The following is a 22,615-nucleotide window of genomic DNA, read 5'->3' as shown; positions in this document are numbered from 1 at the left end:
TCTCTTCCCTTCTTTGCGCGCGGCTCTTCTCATATGTGTGTATTTCTTTTTAAAGCGCGTGTATTGTACACGATTTCAAAAATGGGTAGATGAGCCGAGCTCATATTGATGAGCCGATACTCGAGTCGGGGAGCTTGCATCGGTCGGCTCATCAAAATTGACTAGAGCCAGGCGATGAGCCAGCCCGATATGGATGCTCTAAGTATATTTTGTCTTTTACTTTTCAATGCAAGTATTTTCAAATAAATAAATAAAAAAATCATGCGAGTGTTCTATCATTAACCTAAAGTAATGTATGTATGGAAAAAAAGACGTTATGTTGGAGAAAACCTGAACAATTGGATGCCAAAATACCACGTCCCTACTGAATTGGCGCCAAACAAACTTTGTTGTGTTTTAACATAGCGTATAATATACTATATTTGATTGATTGACTGGTAATCAAGAATTTATATGATCAGTTTGCGCAGGCGAAGCCCCATTGAATTCAAATGACGAGAATCCCCAAGCCCACGAATCGCACACTTCGCCTCTTCGAATGGACCAACCAATGTTTGTATTCCATCACCTCGACAATCAGTTCAAACACAAATTGTACAACTCATCCGTTACAAAATAAATTCTTCTGCAGCAGCAACAGCAACAGCAGCAGCGAGAAAACAGCTAGAGTTGAAGAATCCCTCATCTCCATTTTCACGAAAAGACCCTTCTGCTCGGAGTCCCCGGAGCTTCAAGAATTGAGCTCAAAACTCACTCCCCAACTTGTTGAAACCGTCTTAAAGTCTTTTAGGAATTGGGGATTGGCTCAGCTATTCTTCCAATGGGCTTCGAATCAACGCGGTTACTCGCACAGCTGTTATGTGTACAACGCCATGGCTGAAATCCTATCAACTGCTCGACAAAATGCCAGACTTAAGGAGCTTGCTGTAACTTTAACTAATTCGTCGTGTTATTGGACGCCGGGGGCTTTTGGATATTTTCTGAGGTGTCTAGGTAGTCAGGGTCTAGTTGAGGAAGCTAATTCTTTGTTTGATCACATGAAAATGTCTGCCCTTTGTGTTTTGAATGGCTATAGCTATAACTGTTTGCTGGAGGTTATTGCGAAAAGTGGTGATATTGGTCTATTGGAGTATAGGTTGAACGAGATGAGAGAGTTGGATTGGCCCATTGATAAGCATGCATTGACGCCGGCTTTGCAATGCTATTGCAATGCCGGCCAGTTCGATAAGGCGATTTTGGTTTTCAATGAGCTGACTAACAAGGGATGGGCTGATCAGCATATAGTATCTATTTTGGTTCTGTCTTACAGCAAGCGCAGGGAAGTGGATATGGCTTTTGAGTTGATTGAGTGGGCTGAGAGGAATCTCAAGATTAGTTTGAACGAGAAAACTTTGTGCATTTTAGTTCATGGCTTTGTGAGGGAAGATAGAGTGGATAAAGCTCTACATCTGTATGATAAAATGATAAAACATGGATATTTACCTGATGTTTCCATTTATTATGTACTAATTAGAGGTTTATGTAAGAATAAGGCAATAGCAAAAGCCCTAGTGTTGTACGAGCACATGCGGGAATCTGGAATTCCTCCTGATGTGAAAATAATTTCCCAGCTTTTGTCATGTATACTGGATGAGAGAGACATGATTCAATTGCTTGAAGATGCTTTGACGGATTTGGATGTGGGGAGGAGGCTGTGGTTATTTAATTCTATTTTGAAAGATCTCGTGAATGGTGGATATGCTGATAAAGCTTATTGCTTGCTGAAGACATGTACGGGATCTGGTATTAATGAAAATAGTCAGGAAGGCATGATATCTTCAACAAAGGTGAAGACTGATACAACTTGTTTTGAAACTGTTATTGATGGTTTATGCAATGCTGATAAGTTAGATATGGCTCTAGACTTGTTCCATTTTATGGATCAATGTGGATGCAATCGTAGTGTTCTACTTTTCAATAATTTGATTCAGCGTTTGAGCAATGCTGATAAGTTGAATGAATGCTTTAATCTTCTCAATGAGATGAAGGAGACAGAATTCCACCCCACACACTTCACCTATAACTGCATACTTGGATCCTTATGCAGACAATTGGATGTTGCTGGAGCTCTTGATTTGTTGAGGGAGATGCGTGCTTGTGGGCATGAGCCGTGGATAAAAAACTATACGCTGCTTGTTAAGAAACTATGTGAACATGAAAAGGCAGATGAAGCATATAGTTTCCTTACTGACATGAGCAAAGAAGGATTCCTCCCTGATATGATTGCGTATTCTGCAACTATTGATGGTTTTCTGAAAGCGAATGAACTGGACCGAGGTATGAAACTTTTTAGAGAGATTTGTGAACAAGGTTATTGTCCTGATGTAGTGGCCTATAACATTATCATTAAGGGGCTCTGTATGGCTAAAAGGATAAGCGAAGCTGAGGATATTCTGAAAGAGATCCTTGGCAAGGGACTTGTCCCATCAGTAGTTACATACAACTTGCTAATTGATGGCTGGTGCAAAGAGGGAAATACTGATCAGGCTGTCTTGTGTTTTTCAAGGATGATAGAACAAGAAGTAGAATCCAATATCATTACCTATACAACTCTAGTAGATGGATTGTGCAATTCTGGAAAACCAGAAGACGCTCTTAACCTTTGGATTGAAATGGAGCATAAGGGATGTTGCCCAAATAGAATTTCTTACATGGCTCTTATTCATGGGCTTTGCAAGTGTCGGAGACCAGATTGTGCAATGGTCTATCTGCAGGAGATGGAAAAGAAGGATATATTTCCTGACCCATATGTTTACCAAGCTCTGGTAGAAGCTTTTGCATCCGAGTCAAACATAGATATGGCTCATAAAGTATTAGACAAGATGTCCAAGCACAGTACTGCTGCCTGAACAGGTAAATTTTGAGATTAATTTTTTAAAGTGAGCAAACAGTAAGAGATCGATGGTTTAGGGGAACCTTACCAATTCCCTTAAAATATTGCTGATTTTGCTAATTTAATTTTACTGCAGGTATTCCCACCCACCAAAAAGAAATAGGCAGACCGATCTTGGAGGTTAATGCAGTTTCTACAGAGAATGGCTCAAGTTGTACTCCCATCTTCTTGAAGCCATAGTTATATGGGTGGTTGAATTTAAGCTGGTACTTTCCCATGACAGAGTGCTTTGTATGAGTATGAAAGTTATTGAAAAAGGAGCTATTATATCATTAGTAGCCATTTTTGGAGAATAATAGCCGTGAGCCTATATTATATGTGTTGTTTATTCGTGGCAACCCGGGTATTCAATTGTTTCATATTTATATAGGAAGTGTGAGTGCATGAGTAGATTTTTTAATTGTTTTTGAAAGTGGGAATGATTATGTCATCTAGGTGTTGTGTCATTGTACACTGGATTTTTTGGAGTCAGTATATGAGCTACTGGGAGGGACTGCATCTGTCACTGGCAAGTAAAGATTAAATATTTTGATCATCTTGTTATTGCTGTTGCTGTTTTTTCCCTTTCTATTTAAACGTGATGCTGTAGACTTTGAAACTCAATGACCATGGATTCTGCTAATTGCTTCCTTCATTTCCTTGGTGAAGGTATTGGCCACATATCCCACTCGTAAAAGGTAATCGCCTTGTACCAAAATTGGATTGCTAAGTGGTATTGATGATTCTCATATAATACTTGTAAAGTTTGAGTTTGATTTGTAGTTCAAAAGGACCACAGTCAGATTCTCTTTAGCAGACATACTCAATCTGATCGTTTCTCTGACTGTTTATGCCTTGTCTTCTTTATGGAACCAAGCACTCCAGTGTTTGCTTGCATTTTCAGCGTAAATTTGGAAAACATAGCATATTTTATACTCGACTATCTTAGACACCCTTAAAATAATCTCTTAGTACTAAGTAGCCGGCTTCCCTTTCCATGCATTACTCTCAGTCCTGTTTTATCTACAGATTTTCCCTTGATCTTACTGTTAGGTTACTACTTAAGCATAAGTAAATCACAATGCTCACTCCTATGATGTTTTCTTTTACACTGATATCTGTTAAAAGAACAAATGCTATTTTTTCTAGCTTTTACAGATTATGTGATCTTTCTCATATTTCTTGCTGGATATATTTGTTTACTTCTGTACCGTTTTTGCATATTATTGTAATTCTATAAAATTATGACCTTAAGTCGATAAATGGCCCCATTGTCGTTTCTTACAAATGATTTTAATTGAGGGGTATTCTTTCCTTCGAGCAATAATTGGAAAACGACAAGGAATTCACCTTTTAACATTCGTTCTGATCTCAAAATGCAACTTCAATTGTTTTTTTTTTTCCCGATTGTCTAGTGCTGTCACAATCTTTCTTCGCCATGTGATTGTATATCGCTGTTATGAGAAAAACTTTTATTATTATTGGATGATGTGATTAATTTCGGGCTGTTGAAAAATAATAGTTCCCCGCTAATTAAGTTCCATATATACTAAGAAGAAAATACTGGTTTGTTAGATTTCATGTAAGCATCATCGGTTATTCATTTTCAACTTTTCTAGTCAATCTCTAGGATTCTTGCTAGTAGGAGTCTGGTATTTTGTCTCTCTTACCTTTGGTGCGGATAGTGTTTGTGAAATAGAAGCATTGTATGACTTGCTTAAAAAGATGAGCAGTGCTGTGGTAGATGATCAGCAGGTGCTATTTATCTTTCTTTCTTATGTAAGCTTGCTTATACTCGCAGTTGTATTAGGAATCCCTTGGCCTTGTTACAATCCTTTTATTGATTCACATCCTGGTTCTCAGCTTGGTATTTCTGCATGCAAAATGTGTTTACTTGCAGGAGGAGTTCCAGCTTGCTCTTTTTAAGACCAACCAAAAGGACAGCCTGTTTACTAACAGGGTTAGTTTCATGTGCCAATGCTGCAATTAAAATGTCCATCTTTGGATTTTCTTTTAATAAGAATATAGTGTGTATACTTGCTGTTTCTTAATTTGAGATTCAGTTTGTTAGAGATATGTGCTTATATGAAGGACTGCTCACAATGTAGTATATATATTATATGGTCCAGAGTCATAATATTTTTTGAACCTTTTGATTTCGTATTCATAGTGAAAAATCCTTGGAGCTCTAATAACATGTAGTTTGGTCTGCTTATATTTTGTAAATTATCAATGAAAAATGTTAGTTTCCCTTTTCTTGTAGGAATTAAAAGGCAGATTGTATAAGAAGTCTTTCTCATGGTCTAATCATATATCATATACAGAGTGATATACTTATATATCTCTTTCATGTGATCTCGTTATCTTAATTCTCCACTTGATTGCACCTAGAAAGGGATGCGGAAAATAGGAGTGGCATCAAATTATATTTGAAATTACATGCAAAGTTTGTTTCAGATATAATAATGAAACACATATGATCCTTAATAGATGTTTCCCTTACGATTAAGTTTCATGTGTGAGTTAGTAGTTTTGAATATAACTCAGTTTTTCTTAAATACACCAGATGTTGAAGCTGTGGATTTAAGGAAAAGGCTAAAACTTGCAGAGGGCCATGTTGAAGCAGGAAGACTGTTAACCTGTTATCAGGTTTTCTTAACCTCCTTGTGTGCTTAACCCGTTATCAGTGTAATTTTGCATTCTCCCTCTGTTTCATACATGGATACCTTGGATGTAGCTAGGGAAGCTTCAGTTGTTTTCTGGTATTATTAGATCCTCCTGCAGATTTCTATATTCAGTTAAATCAGGAAACTCTGAGTCATCTTGACCTTGTGGCTCACCACACAACATTCTTCTTACATGTTATATATGTTATTGTTAGTAAACTTGTTACCATTTTTGTTGATGAACTTGTTCTCTAGATCATAGGAATGTTAGGTCCAGTGAAATCAGGCAACTCTGAGTCATATCGACCTTGTGACTCATCTCATTACCTTATGTTTTAAACTTGTTTTAGTTGGTGATTTGAGTTTGAGATTCTTGATTTTGAAGAATATCTTTCACTACATAAAGGCTTTGATCAGTCAAATGAATAGATTAGTATCTGTGAATTTCCTCTTTAAGAGCTAATCTCAATTTGCTTCGTATGATATTGTTCAGATCCAAATCCACATATGGGACATCTGGCAGATGCTTTTGTAATTACAGCTGAATCAGTAAGCATGTTGAGTGAAGCTTGCAGCACAGAGTATGTGGCTGTAAAACATGAAAACAAAAGGTTATATTGAAATCCAATTTTGCAATACCGATTATCCACTACTATCGACTTAGAATTTAGAAAATGGTAATCTGTGAATTGTTTTTTGCAGATTTGTGAGAAATGGGAGCACATTCCACTTAATGAGTATTGTTTGTGTTAGAATCTATTTGTAAGACGAAATGACTCATCTTTGATTGGTTATCATTTGTCTTAGCTTAGTTCTTGTTGTGGACTTGTACCAACTTGTAGTTTTGTTTGTTTGTTAAGATATAATATCATACTATATTAAAAATAAAAATTAGCATCTTTAGGATAGCCATAGAGCAATTTATCGCTTGTATGCTAGAATTTATTGGTATAGAGGACCTGGATCTTATTCTTATTTTTTGTTACAACAAGGAATCTCGACATAGTAAGTTATGCTTTGTTTTCTGTAGTCTGAGAGGCAATTAATATCTAGCTGATAAACATATAAGTGGATATTAGATTCATTCATTCTTCCGATTTAAAACAGTAGTTGTCGGCGTAGTAGTGTGTTGTCCAAAGATGTTATTTGCAGAACTAGGGCATTTCATCATAGAGTCACAAACGAACTCTGCACAAGAGTCCACTCATTGATATTTTTTGATCTATCTCAATACCTACTTCTATTAAATTATTCCTTGTATTCATTTAGTTTATATCAGAGTGGGAGATTCGTCATGGCTGTCTGTTTGGCGTTATAAATTTAGTTGCAGTTGGACAGGTAAATCTCTTCCTTTATTCTGACTTTGGTTTTGACAAATTCCAATGTGTAGTATGAATCTTAAATTTATGTTAATGGTGTGGATATTGATGCGTTTTGAGGTATTTGCTTCACTCTCAAATATTGTGCAAGTGCAACAAGTCATGTAAGCTATTACCTTGATTGATATATCTTGAGCAACCTCAGTGTTGGTGATAAAGATCGATATGACTACTTCTTGCTTCTATTAAGTGAGATTACTAGGCAATCTCAAGGGTATTTTGGTTGTATGGGGTTTCGATTTAATGATTTATGGATGCACGCTAGCTACTTGTAAACTATGCATGCCAACAAAAATTAGTATTGTTTCTTATGTTGGCATCATAATAATTCAGCCACAGTCTAGTGCTTGTTCATGAAACTGTCACAGTTCAAACAAGCCCTTTTAAACTTAAATATCTCCTAAACTTGTACTCCCTCCGTCCCGACTTTTGGTATCCAGTTGAGAACGGCACAGATTTTAATAAAATGATTGATGTATTGTGAGTGGAATAAGGGTCCCACATTTTATGTGAAAGTTAAAATAATTAAAGTGGAGTAAGGGCCCCACCTACTTTTACCAAAAATAGAAATGGATACCAAAATGTAGGACGACCAAAAAAGGAAAATTGGATACTAAAAGCTGGGATGGAGGGAGTACTACATAAGATCAGTTTAGGACATGTCACATGTTTTTTTATTCTTACCTTCCTGAAGTTTCAATTAACTTGAAATTAATTTTATTCTTTGTTTTTTGCTTGAATAAGATATCACCCTATTTGGTATGATCACCCTATATCAACCTTTTCCAAATTCCAATATGCATTTACATAATTCTGCAGTCAAATTTCACATAATAAATTAACCCTGTTTGCTGCTGATCCCTGCATGCAAAATCCATTTTTTAAATACCTTACACTAGATTCTTTGTCTTTATAGTCGACAAGTTTTTCCGTTATGTTGTCTATTTCCTTTATAAACTATGCTTAGTCATATTAAGATGTCTGGCGTCTTCGATGTTAAACATTATTTATTTGGAAATGAAGTTGTGTCCGATTTGAGGGTGAATCGTTTTCAAGAGGGGGAGAATGATGAAGATGAAGCTGCGGTTAACTTTTTCGTCAATCGTGATACTCTCGCGTTGGATGCGTCAACGAGCCGCTAGCTTCCTTAACTATTTCATTAAGTTTATTTATGTTTTTTTTATTCGTCTCTTCTTAGACTTATAAGTAGGAGTTTTATTTATGAATTACGGGTTGGAATTTTGATATTGAAAACTAGAGTTGATTTTTCTTCTCTTATGTTTTTTCGATATTCGTCGTAGAATTAACTGATTAACTTTATGTTATAGGCTTCCCTGCATCAACTCGACATTGAATAAAAGCACAAGAGAGTCGAAATAACTGACGTAAGATTCATCATTTATGTTTATGTTGTTTACAAGAACCTATTTCATTAAGGAGTGAATCTTCTAAAAGATCACTCTAAATTGGAAGTTGGAGAATAACACCTTTGGTTTTTTCGTCTGCATATAATAGCAAATGATAAGTTCATTAGGGATGTCAATCTAATCCAAAATCTATGAATTGATCCGAATAGATTGACAATTTGAGAGAGTTAGGATTTAAAAAATTTAGCCTGGAAAAATTCCAATCAAAATAACTCATAGACAAATAGCTTGATAATCCATAGGGTCAGTGGCTAATCAACTTTGGTGCATGGGATCATCCCTCCCCCCCTCCCCCCAAAAAAAAACTTTTAATAATATTAATATTTATGTATAAATTATTTTACATTTAATTTTTGCACCCCCAATTAAAAATATAACCTCAAAGTAAAATATAAGCCCAATTTAAAAACAAACCCTAAACTTCAAAATTGAATAATGTTTGGGGATGTGTTTTATATAACATTAACATAAATTTTCTATTGCTAATTAATGTGATTCTGTCGTTAATATGACGACAAATGAAAGACGTCGTGTTTTATTTGTTTGGCCGGAAACATACTTAACGACATATAGATACTTGTTATAGATAACGACGGAACCATCCGTAATTAGGAACGATGTTGAATTTTGATGTTGGTTTTGCGCATCAGAACAAAGACGGGTTCACGTTCATTAATTCAACTTCACGAGTTCATAATTATGTACATATACTCATTATCCTTCTTCAATCTAGAATGTAAACTTAGCTATTCATGATGCGTTTTCTTTAGTTGCAAATTTATCATATAAAAATATAAAAATGAGAAAATTATAGCCAGGGCCGGCCCTGGGCATGGGCAAGCATAAACAACCGCCTAGGGCCCATGATTCTAAGAGGCCCTAAAATATTATACTCTTTTAATTATATATGTTATTATTTAAGTAAAAAAAATTATATTTGCTTATTTTTAAGTATTATTTGGGCCCAATTTTTTTTTTGGATGGCCCAATATTTTAAAAATAAAAAATTCAAATAGTAATAGTTTGACAATTTTATGTGTTGAAAATGATGTTATAGAAAATTTTGGAACAAATAATATTATAAATGATTTTGCAATTAAAAAAAGTTAGGAAAAATCATTTTATATAATTATAATAATATATTATATTTTTATATAATTGTCATAACATATACTCCCTCCGTCCCGGTCAAAGTGGTGCACTTATTTTGGGCACGAGATTTAAGGAGAATAAGATTGTAGTGTAAAGGTGTGTAAATGTGTGTGGAGCCACATTGTTTGTAGTGTAAAATTATTACCAAAAATGAAAATGCATCACTTTCGGTGGAACAGCCCAAAAAAGAATACGCACCACTTTCGATGAGACAGAGAGAATATATTTTTATAATGGTAAATAGAGGGCCCATTCTTATTATTTGGCCCAGGGCCCTATTTTTGTCAGGACCAGTCTTGATTATAGCATGACATTTAGTGATCCTCATTTATGATAATGTTATCACACCAATCCCATCAAAGCATCATCCACAAATTTGAGTGTCAAATTTTTTACATCCTTAATAGAAAAAAAATCCATTTATAAAATTATGCAAAAACTATAAAAAAAATAAAATGGAAGATATATATTTTCTACACTTTGCCATCAAAGAAAACACACTCTCGTAATGAAAATAACATGTAAAATAAAAGAAAACCTACTAGTACTCCCAGCAGATCACCTAAATGCATCACTAATTCTAAATTTAGGCTAAAACAATTGAAAATGAGATAAAAAAATGCATCCAGCAGATCCCCTAAATTGGATGGGGCCCATAAAAAATTTTACACCTACCTAAATTCAATCTTAAATTTACACTCACCCTAAATTTATTTTAAGCTTATAATTAGTAGGGCCCACACATAATTATTATTTTTATGTAGAAAATAGGAGATCTGGTGTATGCATTTATATAATCGAAATCCTAAAATTAAATAGGGAAGCTTTAAGGAGGAATATAGGAGCATAATTTTGAGATTTCTGTTGGGAGTGCTCGCTGTCGAAGTTATCTTTTAATTGCTTTCGCCACATCGGACATATATTTTGCTTTGACACGTCTCTCTCTATGTACTATATATGTAGCAATTTACAAACTTTCTCAAACTAATAAATTTATATACGAATAGACCCTTGGAGATAATGTTTGTGAGTAATTAAAAGTAGCACAGGGTTGAAAAAATGGCTTAATAGAGAGCCCACCTATAGTTTGTTAGCGGGACAAAGGTTGTTGCCAAGTCTGATTTGCGACTCCTACACCAACACCACTTATTTCTGCATCCACTCATTTAATTCACCTGCATCAGTTATCCATCTCATTTCACTTATCTTTCCCCTCGTGCAATATATAGGTGAGCGCTCCAATGAGACCTCTTATATTTAGTGAGACCTGAAACACAATCTCGTGTGTTTATTTTATCAATCCTATGATTGATATTGTATCTAAAGGAATAATCTTTTTTCTCAGGATTCGAATCCTGCAGGGAGCGAAATATTTTAAATTTCGTTATTCATTATGTTCATCGGTATATACTGCCTTGTTCATTATGAAGCGCAGTCTGTTAGTAAGACGCTTCTCCTTTAACCAATAGGTTAGGGGTTCGAGTCACCTAGGGGTTAGAGTGTGAGTGAGTTTTTTCCTTTTTTTGATTGTAAAAATTTAAATATATATATATATATATATATATATATATATATATATATATATATATATATATATATATATATACTGCCTTGTTCATTAGTTTATACTCCCTCCGTCCGCCAAGATTATGGCAATTTGCTTGGGCACATGATTTAATAAAATTGGTGATGATTTTGATGTAGTGGAGAAAGGGTCCCACCACTTTATGAGATGAGTGGTTAAGATTGAATTTTGAGTGGTTTTTTTGTAAATAAAGAGTGTTAGTAAGGATAAAATATTAAAGAGGATGGTGGGACCATTGCCATAAAAGAAAAATGACATAATCTTGGCGGACGCCCGATATAGTAATTGTGACATAATCTTGGCGGACGGAGGGAGTATGTCTTATTCATTACCAATTTTTATAATTTCGTTATTCATCAGTATATACTGCCTTGTGGCCCTTGTTCATTAGTATATACGTCTTATTCATTGTACTCAGTGTCTCACGAAAAATAGGGGGTCTCATTGGAGCGCACCCCTATATATATATATATATATATATATATATATATATATATATTAATAGGGTTTAATTTATTTTTCACAACAAAATGTTCGTTTTGTATGATTGATAATATGGATGATTAAGTATTTTTATCTTCAATAATAGGATTTCTCACATCCCACCTTTTTAATGAAATAAGAATCAAACAAAACTAGCTTAAATGATTGAAATAATCATGAATCTTGGGATATGTCAAAGTTTCAATCCATCAAAGGAAATAATGGATTAGTTTTACTATTTTTATCTATAAAGACCAATCCTTCAAAATAGAGTTGTCAAATGGGCCGGGCCGAGCATCGGGATTTCCAATTATAGTGAGCCAGGCCAAGATGTTACTGAGCTGCAAAATAGCAAGCCTAGCCCAACCCCTCGCGGGCCACCGGGCGGTTGCGCCAAACCCATCAAATAATTTTTTTCTCTTTAAATCCTAGTATTTTTTTACTACCAAAATGATGAAAAATAAAATAAATTAAACTGACTAACATAAAATCAAATAGAATCATCAATTCACAAATATAATTAAAAATAAAATAATAATAGTATTAAATTATATGGTAAGTCCAAACACAACGAAAAATAAATGAAAATACCATATTAGATAGTTTACTAAATAAGACATCAAAATATTTAAACCAATTTAAAGTCCTAATAGTGATAATAGATAAAAATAGCAAGACTAATAATTCCTTTTTTATTTTGATGGATTGAAACTTTGAGATATCTCATGCCCTTTAGTTAGTTTTGCCTAAACTTTATTTCATTGAAATTGTGAAATTGGAGAAATCCTACTTTTAAGGATAAATAATCAATTATGCATCTTATTAATTATAGGGTTAAGTACCAAATTCCCTCTATCGATGACGTCTCTATCGCGTACAGGACCCTATTGTCAGGGTAAGCGCTGTTTACTACCTCAACGTGGCAAAATCAAACCAATTTCCCCCCTGCCACTTAACGGACGTTAACACCGTTAGATTAATTTTTTTTTTATATTTTTAATTAAGGTGGACCCTATCGATAGGGAGGAATTTGGTCATGGGTGCGGTGGTTGGCCTCACGCGGCGCTTCATTCTTCTTCACCGGCGACAACGACTGTCGTCGTTCGCCGCCTCTTCTTTCTTTGACCTTCTTCGCCAGAGATAAACGCCGTCGCTTGCCCAGATCCCCTGACGAATGGAGAGCCACTGCCGGATCTCTCTTTTCCCTCTCTGAAAACCCTAGCCCCAAACCATGACAGCTCACCCACCCTTTCTCTCTCTTTGGCTCAGCGGCAGACACCGCTGCCCGGTTTACAGACGACGACGCTGCCTCACTCCTGCGTTCGTGCCACTGTCGTCGACGCCACAACAGTTGGACGGACTGGACGACCATCGCCAACCATTTCTCTCCCTCCGTCGGACGGACAACAAGGTCGTGCCACCGCTGGCGATGGAGGTCAAAGAGAGAAGAGGCGGTGACCGACGGCGATCGCTGTCGCCGGTGAAGAAGAAGAAGAAGAAAGAAACGCCGCCTGAGGCCAACCACCGCACCCTGGACCAAATTCCCCCTATCGATAAGGGTCCACCTTAATTAAAAATAAAAAGAATTATTTAATCTAACGGTGATTGGTTCGATTTTGCCACGTTGAGGTAGTAAACATCGCTTACCCTGACTATAGGGTCCTGTACGCGATAGGGACGCCATCGATAGGGGGGAATTTTGTACTTAACCCTTAATTATATAAAGTAAATGACTTCTTAAAATATATAGGGAAAAATATCAAATAAGTCCCTAATATAGTGGCCCTTATCACGTTTAGATCCCTATAGTCGAAGTTGGGTCAACTACACCCTCAAAGTACCTAATTTTTAATAATAGGGCGCTCCGCCCTAACGGCGGTTTAACACAGTTAAGTTTTTTTTTTTTTTTTCAGTTTCGCCAACAGCGCCGCAATCCTCTCTTTATCCCCAGCGGCACCGCCTGGAAAAACGCCCGCAACCGCGCCGGCACCGTCTCCATCCCTGGCACACGCGGCCTCCCCCGCTTCGGCAGCCTCCTCACCCTCAGCCGCGGCCTCGCGTACCGCTCCCTCGCCTCTACCGCCTCCGCCCTCAACGCCACCGGCCTCGCGCATCGCTCCCTCGGCCCACCCCGTCTACTGCTCCGCAGCCGCAACCGCACATCGTCAAATCGCTCAGCCTCTCCCTGCTTGGAACCGAATCTGCAACCGCATTCACAATGATGGATCTAGATCCCAATCCTCAGCCGCGATGGGCGGCGAAGAAGCAGTTTTTCAGTGCGAAATTTCTGGAGTGATGCAGGAGATTATAAGGAAGGAGGTGAGGAATTACATGGTGGGGATGGAGATGGAGAAGAAGGGGCATTACATGCAGAGTGATGCGATGATGATTAATGGCGTAATTAAGCGAATGGGGATGGGGATGAGCAAGGTTGATTGAATCCAAGAGAAGGGAAATTGAGATGTTGTTTTTCCATATTTTTAGATTAATAATTTGGGGATAAATGTACAGATGACGACGGAGACTGAAAATCAAACAAAGGAGTAGCGTTTTCATGTTTTCCAACGTGTTTCCGTCGAGTTTCCGGCGACCTTGGCGAAAAATAAAATAAAATTTAAGGGTGTTAAACGGCCGTTAGGACGGAGGGGGTAATTGCACGAAATTAATTAGTTTGAGTTTTGAGGGTTTAGTTGACCCAACTTCGACTATAGGGATCTAAACGTGATAAGGGACACAATGTTAGGGGCTTATTTGATATTTTTCCCAAATATATATTTGAATATAAAATATGGAGTCGTCTTTTACCCTATATTTAACTCAATCAATAGTCATTTATGGCAAGTTAAAAATGCCACCTTATATTTCTGGAACACAAAAAAATTCATATAGACAAACTCATAAAAATACGGGATATGATACGGTCTCATTTTCATCATGTTATATATGTGCATTGCAACAGTGCATGACTAGCCTCTAAAAATATGATGGATTATATATAGTTGTAAAATTCAGAAAAATGGCATAACTTTGCATAAATTAAATTATGTGGTTAATAATAATAATAATAATAATAATAATAATAATAATAAATTATTATTATTATATACAAACATATAATTATCTCCACAAATTTTGATATATTATCATAATATCGCCAATATTCACAAATTGTCAAATTGCATCTAATATATTTATTTTATTAATATAATGTACTTCTTTCGTACTTAATTATACCTAAATAATTCAAAAAAAATATTATTGTACCTAATTCCCTAAAAAAATTATTATATCTAATATTTATGTACAAGTGTTTAGAAATGTCTCCCTCGTTTGGTACGGGTAATTAGGGTGTATAATATAGCTATGACACCTTATATCTTATTTGATAAAAAGTAATACGAAATACAAGACCCTTTATAAATTACAAGCCCGAAAATATTATACTGAATTGAGGGATTCCCCCATATGTGGTATACGTAATACAAATTATAATTATTAACTTTATATAATCTTAATAATCATACTAAATAACATACTTTTGAAGATATTTTAATGCATTCTACAAAACATGATATTAATATGACATATAATAAAGGAATAATTGCACGTAAATACACAAACTTTGGCGAGAATTCATTTTTAACATGAACTTAGAAAAATCAAACAAAATACACAAACTTTATTTATCATTTAAATTTGACTCCGTGAAATCTTAGAAAGTTCAGAATTGCCCCCTCTTTCAAAATAAATTGCACAAAAGCCCAATTTCAAATTTATGTGTACAAAAAAGTCCACTTTCAAATTTGTGCATAAAATTTTAATAAATTACCTTGGCGAACATGTTTTCTTATAAGTATAAATCTCACGCTCTCGTCAAAAATCGTATCGAAGCTGATTTTTATTGAGGATTTCTAAAATATTTAATATATTAAGTAATTAACTCTATGTGGAAGGAGACATCAAATAAATTATGGATCCACACAATTATCTGATGGGATTATTCTCCAAGAGATGGAGGGTAAGAGAGATAGTCTACGAGACAATCCCAGATGGTGCGAAGATGTCTTGAAGTACATGTTCGTCGAGAAGAAACAGAAAAAATATTCATGAAATTATCATGATTATTGAATATTATCAAGTCCATATTCTATAAATTGCCGAGTTTCAAGCGGCAATAAGACAAATTCAAGCAAGTATCCATCAAGGACAGTTGTCTGGATCCATAAAAATTCTCAATAAAAATTCGCTCTAATACCATTTTTTACGAGAGTGTGAGCGACACTGAGATTTATAATTATAAGAAAACATGTTCACCAAGATAGTTTATTAAAATTTTACACATAAATTCGAAAGTGAACTTTTTGTACACATAAATTTGAATGTAGGCTTTTGTGCAATTTGTTTTGAAAGAGGTGAAGGTTTTGAACAGTTTAGGATTTAACGGAGTTAAATTTAAATGACAACTACAGTTCGTGTATTTTATTGAATTTTTAGAAAAATGATCATTAAGCATAATCAAGAGTCCTTACTTTTTAGCTAATTGTTACTATATTTAGAAATGCATCAAGATTCGTGGAATGACCCAAAATAAAATATGCGTCAAGATTCGTGGAATGGAGGGAGCATTTACTATTTTTCATTTTGTATTCTTAAAGTTGTTTTTAGTGTGTATAAGTGAGTATCATATTCATGTACAATAATTTTTGATAAAGAAATATTACTCTTATCTCCGTCGTATTACAAATGTTCCATTACTTTTGGACATAATTATTAAGAAATGTATAATTAATAGATAAAGTGGTTAGTGAAAATTGTTTAAATATTATTTTAAAAGTATGTATAGAGAAAAAATATGGTGGATGGACCTATTAAATTCCTTTAATTATTTACCAAAAAGAAGAATAGGATATTTATATGAGATATTCTATTATGGAAAGTGAGATATTTATAATGAGATAAATTATAATTTTACAATTTTTTCCGCATCAAATCAAGGAACCAACTCAGAGGGTGTTTGGCTAAGCTTATTTTAAAGAGCTTATAAGCTCCAACAGCTTATAAGATGTTTAAAGAGCTTATAAGTTGTAGTTTCTTAAGAGCTTATAAGTTGTCAAAGTGTTTGGATAATTGAGCTTATAAGCTAAAGAGATAATTTTTTTGTTAGAAAGATAAAATACTCCATATTTTTAGAGAGAGAAAATCGAAGAGAACTAAATTTGAATGACTTATGATGAAAATAATAAATTATAGTTGAAAAATATTTGAAAAATGATTGTTGCATATAAAATGATAATTGAGCTTATAAGCTTTTTTTTTTTTGATCAGGAAAAAATGCGAAATCTTATTACTCATGGTACCAGAGGTACCCAAAAACGAGGGGAAACAAAAGTACAAACCGAAAAAAGGAAGAGGAGAAGGGGACACCATGGTCGTCCATCAGTCGTGTAACAAGGCTGAATGGAACCATCTTCTAAAATCAGGCAGGCCAGTCGGCGTGCCAAACACCTGCAGCTAACCCCAAACTCTCGTCTTGATCTCGCCGATCATTTTATCTTTATTCCAGATGCCGTTGTTGAATTTGCATGCATTCCGCCCTTTCCATATGCACCAGATCGTGCACATCCAGCTTCCAAGAAGAAAACGCAAATCTTCTTTGCTCCCAAGATTGATGAAGGCAAGAAAGTGGTCTTTCATCTTGATGCTAAGTGCTGTCTGTTTACCAATCCAAAGCAGTAAGAACTTCCATATTTCTTCGGTTTTTGAGCAGGAGAAAAAGATATGCTCTGAAGTTTCGATCTCCGTCTTGCAGAAAGCACACTTAGCCTCAGAGTTTTGCGTGATCACAAGTCTTTTCATCAGGTTTTCGCAGGTCGCCAATCTTCCTCGAAGTGCTTTCCAAGCTGTGGTTATGACTTTGGGAGGAGCTGGGGCTTTCCAGATCATTTGCCAGATCAGTTTGTCGTCGTGGTCCGCCGGAGGGCCAGCCTGTGGGCTCAGTTCTTTATAAGCTGAATTCACTGTGAAACATCCGTAAGGGGTGGCTTTCCATCGCCACCCATCCATTTTGCCTGCCTCCGGTCTGATGTTATTGATGGTCATGGTGAGGTTGTGAGTCAAAGTCTCTTCTCTTTCTCTCAGCGGCCGTTTCCACTCCAGATTCCACACCCATTCGCCGTCCTCCCACTCACCCATACTGTTGATGGTACCGTCTTGATTATTGCTCAGGCGAACAAGTCTCAGAAATTGATCCTTAAGAGGTTTTTCTCCCACCCACAGTTGATGCCAGAAAAGGATGGAGTTTCCTTCCCCAACATGAGCTTCAAGATTATCTCTAATCCACCTACCTCTTTCCCCCCAACTTAGACCAATGACGTTTTTCCACCATCCTGGGGAAATAACTCTCCTCTCCACAGGGCGTAAGCCACTGCCATCCCACCAGGCTTCTCCATGTCTTTCTTTAATAACTCGGGTCCATAAGGCGTCTTTTTCCGTGAGGAATCGCCAAATCCACTTAGACATAAGAGCGGTATTAAACCATTCCAAATTTTTCAGACCAAGACCCCCTTCGCTTCGATCTGCACACAAATCCTCCCATTTAACCCAATGAATCTTTCTCGTCTCTCCTTCTCCACCCCACAAGAAATTACTCAAATAAGATCGAATTTCGGTGAGCACACATTTGGGGATTTTAGAGAAGGAAAAATGGTAGATTGGTAAGGACAAAAGAACAGAACGCAGCAAGACTAACCTTCCTGCAAAAGAGAACTTGGGGATGCGCCTCTCTCGTGCATCGGACTGGAATTACTTGCTGGAGAGAGTGAAAAAAATTGAGCTTATAAGCTAAAGAGAGATTTTTTTGTTAGAAAGAGAAAATATATTTTTAGAGAGAGAAAATCGAAGAGAAATAAATTTGAATGACTTATGATGAAAATAATAAATTATAGTTGAAAAACATTTGAAAAATGATTGTTGCATATAAAATTATATAAAAAAAATAAGTTGGGATAGAGGAACTTATTTTTTAGGGAGCTTATAAGCTGTTTAGAAGCTTATTTTGTCAAACACTTTGAAAGAGCTTATAAGCTCCTAAACAACTTATAAACTATTTTGAAAAGCTTATAAGCTCAGCCAACTACCCTCTCAATCTCAACACCAGCATGATAAAATAATATAGTCACCTCACCAATTCCCAAATGTTTATTTTCAAATTTAGTTTACACACGAGTTAAATTCTTCTTTTTAGGATATTTCTTTGAAGACTTTAACTATATAATTTTTGCAAAGAATAACGTACAAATTTGCCTAAAGTATAATATTGTAAAGAAGTATGGTAGCTATGCATTTAAAATTAGAAAAGGAAAATATTAATAGTGATATAGCTTTGTCCTTGACTTAAAAATGATCGTTTATCTTTTTCTCGCTGATATTTGAGAAAGTCCATATTTTATACTCCCCCATCCCACTGTATCTTAAACTTTTTTTATTTTGAGTGTCCCATTGTAAGTGAAACTTTTTTTGTTTGGGTAATTTTTTTTTCTTTAAACACCTTTTCACTTTTTTATCTATACATAAAATACACCTTTCTTAATTCCTGTGGCCAGAAAAAAGGTGTGAGGGACGGAGAGAGTAACACAAATCATTCACTTGTTATGAAGGTGTATTTTTTTTTTTTTTTGAGGGTATCAGAAGAAATATACTAATCACTCAATTATCAATCACTCAACTTGCGATATTAACGTGAATCACGTGATAGGTTCCTCAGCTACCGTTTAATAGTACACGCGTCGTCTGATTATTAGCTGTCATGAGAAGGGAAAGAAAGCGATCCGTTTGTATTGGATCGGAGCACTGACCCGCGACCATATAGTAGGCCCTAAATGAGGCCTCTTTAATATCTCACAATTTACATTAAAGTATCTATTTTCGTCAAAGTATCTATTTTCGTCTAGCAAAAACAAAAAATAATCTATTAAAATAAAAAATTTAAAAATTTATCAACTTTTATAAAAGAAGATAATTTTACCCCTATCACTAATATTTCAATTCAATAGTCAAATTCTCTAAACTTATAACCATGAATTATGCATTCCTTATCCTAAAATCTGAAATTTTCTTCCAACTACTATAAATTTTGTATAATTCTTCTTCTTAAAGTGGTGATTTTTTTTTTTTTTTCCTGTAGTGGCAGTGTCAAAATGAATTATTCTTTGTGGTGGCTGAGTCAAGGTGAATTCAACTTATTCTTCTTCTTCCTCAAGTCTGAAATTTTCTTCCAAGTGTTAATTTTGCATTATTCTTCTTTTTAAAGTTGTGAATTTTTCTCTGTGGTAGCAGGATCAAGGAAAGCAGCGTCATCGTTGTCGAGCACAAGCAGTTGCAGTGACAGGCGACGCCAGTTATGTTTTCCAGCAACGACGACGCTGTCGTCGGTGAAAAGAGGGGGTGGCGACGACATGCGGTTCACTGATTTTTTTGCTTCTTTACTGTTAATCTCGAATTCGCAACTAGTTGTCTTGATTGTGAATTCGAATTTTAAAACTAAAATTCACAACTCAAATATATATTGGTTGTGATTCTTGCAAAACTATCAATGTGGTCATTTCAACAAAGTAAAGATAAGCTGAGAAATTATTTTTCTTTGAGTTTTGTGATTTTTGTATTGTTAATGTTCTTAAATTTACAATTTATTTTGTAATAACGATGAATTCACAACTCGATTAGTTGTGAATTTAAATTTTAAAACTAAAAGTCACAACTCAAAAAGGTTGATTGTGAATTTGAGTTTTAAACTATAATTCATAACTAGGAATAATCTTGATTGTGAATTTGAGTTTTAAAACTAAAATTAACAACTCAAAATAGTCTTGGTTGTGAATTCAAGTTTTTAAGCTAGTCTTGGTTCAAAACATCGAATTCGCAACTATGAATAATTTTTGTTGTAAATTCAAGCTTTAAAGTTATAATTCGAGTTTAAAAACTCGAATTCACAACTAAAAAATTAGTGGACATTTTTATAATTTTTTAATGGATAATTTTTAATTTTACTATTTCAATTTGAACATTTTTAAAGTCCACCAATTAATTTATCTACTAAGGGGGATGGTACTCAGGTCAATTCACTCACTTTTGAATAAGTTCATTTGATTTCAGACTATTTTTTATTCGAGCAAGTGATTTTTTTTTTCGAACTAAATTTTTTTTGCCCTAATCCTTAACCCTTGATTTTTAGGCTAGCCCGTCAAGTCTATAAGTTTACAATTTTCTTTATATGTATGAATTTTTCTTAATAATAAAATTCTTATAAGAAAAAATAGATTATATTTTCTCAATCACAACACTTCACCTTGTTTTAGATATAAAAATAAACGTCATTCTAATATAAATTTACATAATAACTAATAAATAATTTCGTTATAGCTAAAATCCAAAAAAAAAGCTTCGTTACAATTAAAGACTGAATATACATTAACATAAATGACTATTTTTTTTTAAAAATTTTTATGTAATAAAGTCTTTTACTAATTATTGGAGAAACTAAAAATACATTCCAAAGCATCAAAAACTTATTACCGAATCAAAAAGTAAAAAAATAATAATTAGGTTAATGCACTCGATTTTCGAGCTAGTACTAGTCGATCTGGTGGATAACCCTCCTTTTTTTATTGGTTTATGGCGGTTGATCCACCAATTTCATGTTAAATTGGCATCTCTATCTATTGTACACGCAATATATGATGCACAATTTAACATCATATGCATACTTTACACTAAATATTTGCCCAGACGTATTTTCCCCTCATCCATTCACAACTTTGACCCTCAGAATCATCAACAAAAGTTAGTATATAAAAGGGAAAATTGCACCTAAATACACAAACTTTGCCAAAAATCCATATTAGACGCGAAGTTAGGATTTTACATTTTAATACACCAACTTTCGTTGTTGTCCAAATTTGACATGACTTAATTCTTAAAAATTCAAAAAACAACCCATTTTTGTAAATAATTATACAAAGACCCACTTATGTTATAATTTGGGACATTTAAACCAAAACAAGATATTTCCTTATGATGTTTTCTTTTAAACCATTTTAGGCGCAGATCAAAGATGAAAAGAAAACATCATAAGGAAATATCTTGTTTTGATTTAAATGTCCCAAATAATAACATAAGTGGGTCTTTGTATAATTATTTACAAAAAGGGGTTGTTTTTTGAATTTTTAAGAATTAAGTCGTGTCAAATTTGGACAACAATGAAAGTTGGTGTATTAAAATGTAAAATCCTAACTTCGCGTCAAATATGGATTTTTGGCAAAGTTTGTGTATTTTCACGCAATTATCCCTAAATAAAATAAGTAGTAAACAGCACAACATATTTTTAACATGGTTTAGAGACTTCAAATTCTTATGCCCATGACCTAAATTAAAAGAAATTTAAACCACAAAAACTGTTGTAGTTTGTGGTTTGCTTGGGCTGAGGTGCCAAGTACACCGATTAGAAGTTCAATACTTGAACAATCAATCATAGGACTTCCTTGAGACTTAACGAGCACTCTACTCTCAAAGAATCTTCAAGACTACTATACTACTACTTTTAATTCCGTGAGGTAAATTTGTGTTTAAAGTAAGTTTCCAACTATATATAGTGAGTGTGCATTTATATGGGGGTACAATGATAAACTAGTGTATTACCCGTCGAAATTCGACGGGTACATATTTTTTGTAATTTATATATTTTATGTTATTCTTATGATAATTATATAAAATAATTTTTTATGTAAATTATTTATATAATTAATTAAATTAAATTAAATTAGTAATACATTTTAAATTATATTAATCTCAACAACTTTTAGCAATTAAATTATTAATTTTGTTGAGATCATAAAAATACCCATTAGTTTTCATATGAAATTTTATAAAAAGTTAACGCGTAAGAAAAAAAAAAGAGTAGAAATACATATAAATTTGACATAGGTATGATGGCGGATTGATTTGTTGCATTTGTTATT

At 34.5% G+C, this 22,615-nt stretch overlaps 1 protein-coding gene and 1 long non-coding RNA gene across 6 annotated transcripts; both read left to right on the top strand.

Moving 5' to 3' along the window:
* Positions 1–319: 319 nt before the first annotated feature.
* LOC131021588 (putative pentatricopeptide repeat-containing protein At5g08310, mitochondrial) lies at positions 320–6,550 on the top strand. 5 transcript variants are annotated; one of them, XM_057950850.1, is made up of 8 exons: positions 320–2,892; positions 3,009–3,138; positions 3,368–3,440; positions 3,581–3,609; positions 4,812–4,871; positions 5,478–5,560; positions 6,071–6,188; positions 6,280–6,550. In XM_057950850.1, the coding sequence occupies exon 1, from the start codon at positions 492–494 to the stop codon at positions 2,886–2,888; it is 2,397 nt and encodes a 798-aa protein (XP_057806833.1). In that variant the 5' UTR covers positions 320–491; the 3' UTR covers positions 2,889–2,892; positions 3,009–3,138; positions 3,368–3,440; positions 3,581–3,609; positions 4,812–4,871; positions 5,478–5,560; positions 6,071–6,188; positions 6,280–6,550. The 5 variants fall into 5 exon arrangements, with proteins under 5 accessions (XP_057806833.1, XP_057806834.1, XP_057806835.1 ...); XM_057950851.1 differs by having other exon boundaries at positions 3,368–3,444; XM_057950852.1 differs by having other exon boundaries at positions 3,368–3,444; positions 3,581–4,871.
* A 13,008-nt stretch (positions 6,551–19,558) lies between these two features.
* On the top strand, positions 19,559–20,245 carry LOC131021587 (uncharacterized). Its single transcript, XR_009101003.1, has 2 exons — positions 19,559–19,829; positions 19,938–20,245. It is a non-coding gene; the product is annotated as an uncharacterized LOC131021587 (long non-coding RNA).
* The last annotated feature ends 2,370 nt before the right edge of the window (positions 20,246–22,615 follow it).

Source organism: Salvia miltiorrhiza, chromosome 4, assembly GCF_028751815.1.
Source record: "Salvia miltiorrhiza cultivar Shanhuang (shh) chromosome 4, IMPLAD_Smil_shh, whole genome shotgun sequence".
Taxonomy (NCBI): Eukaryota; Viridiplantae; Streptophyta; class Magnoliopsida; order Lamiales; family Lamiaceae; genus Salvia; species Salvia miltiorrhiza.
This window is presented reverse-complemented; position numbering and strand designations above follow the sequence as displayed.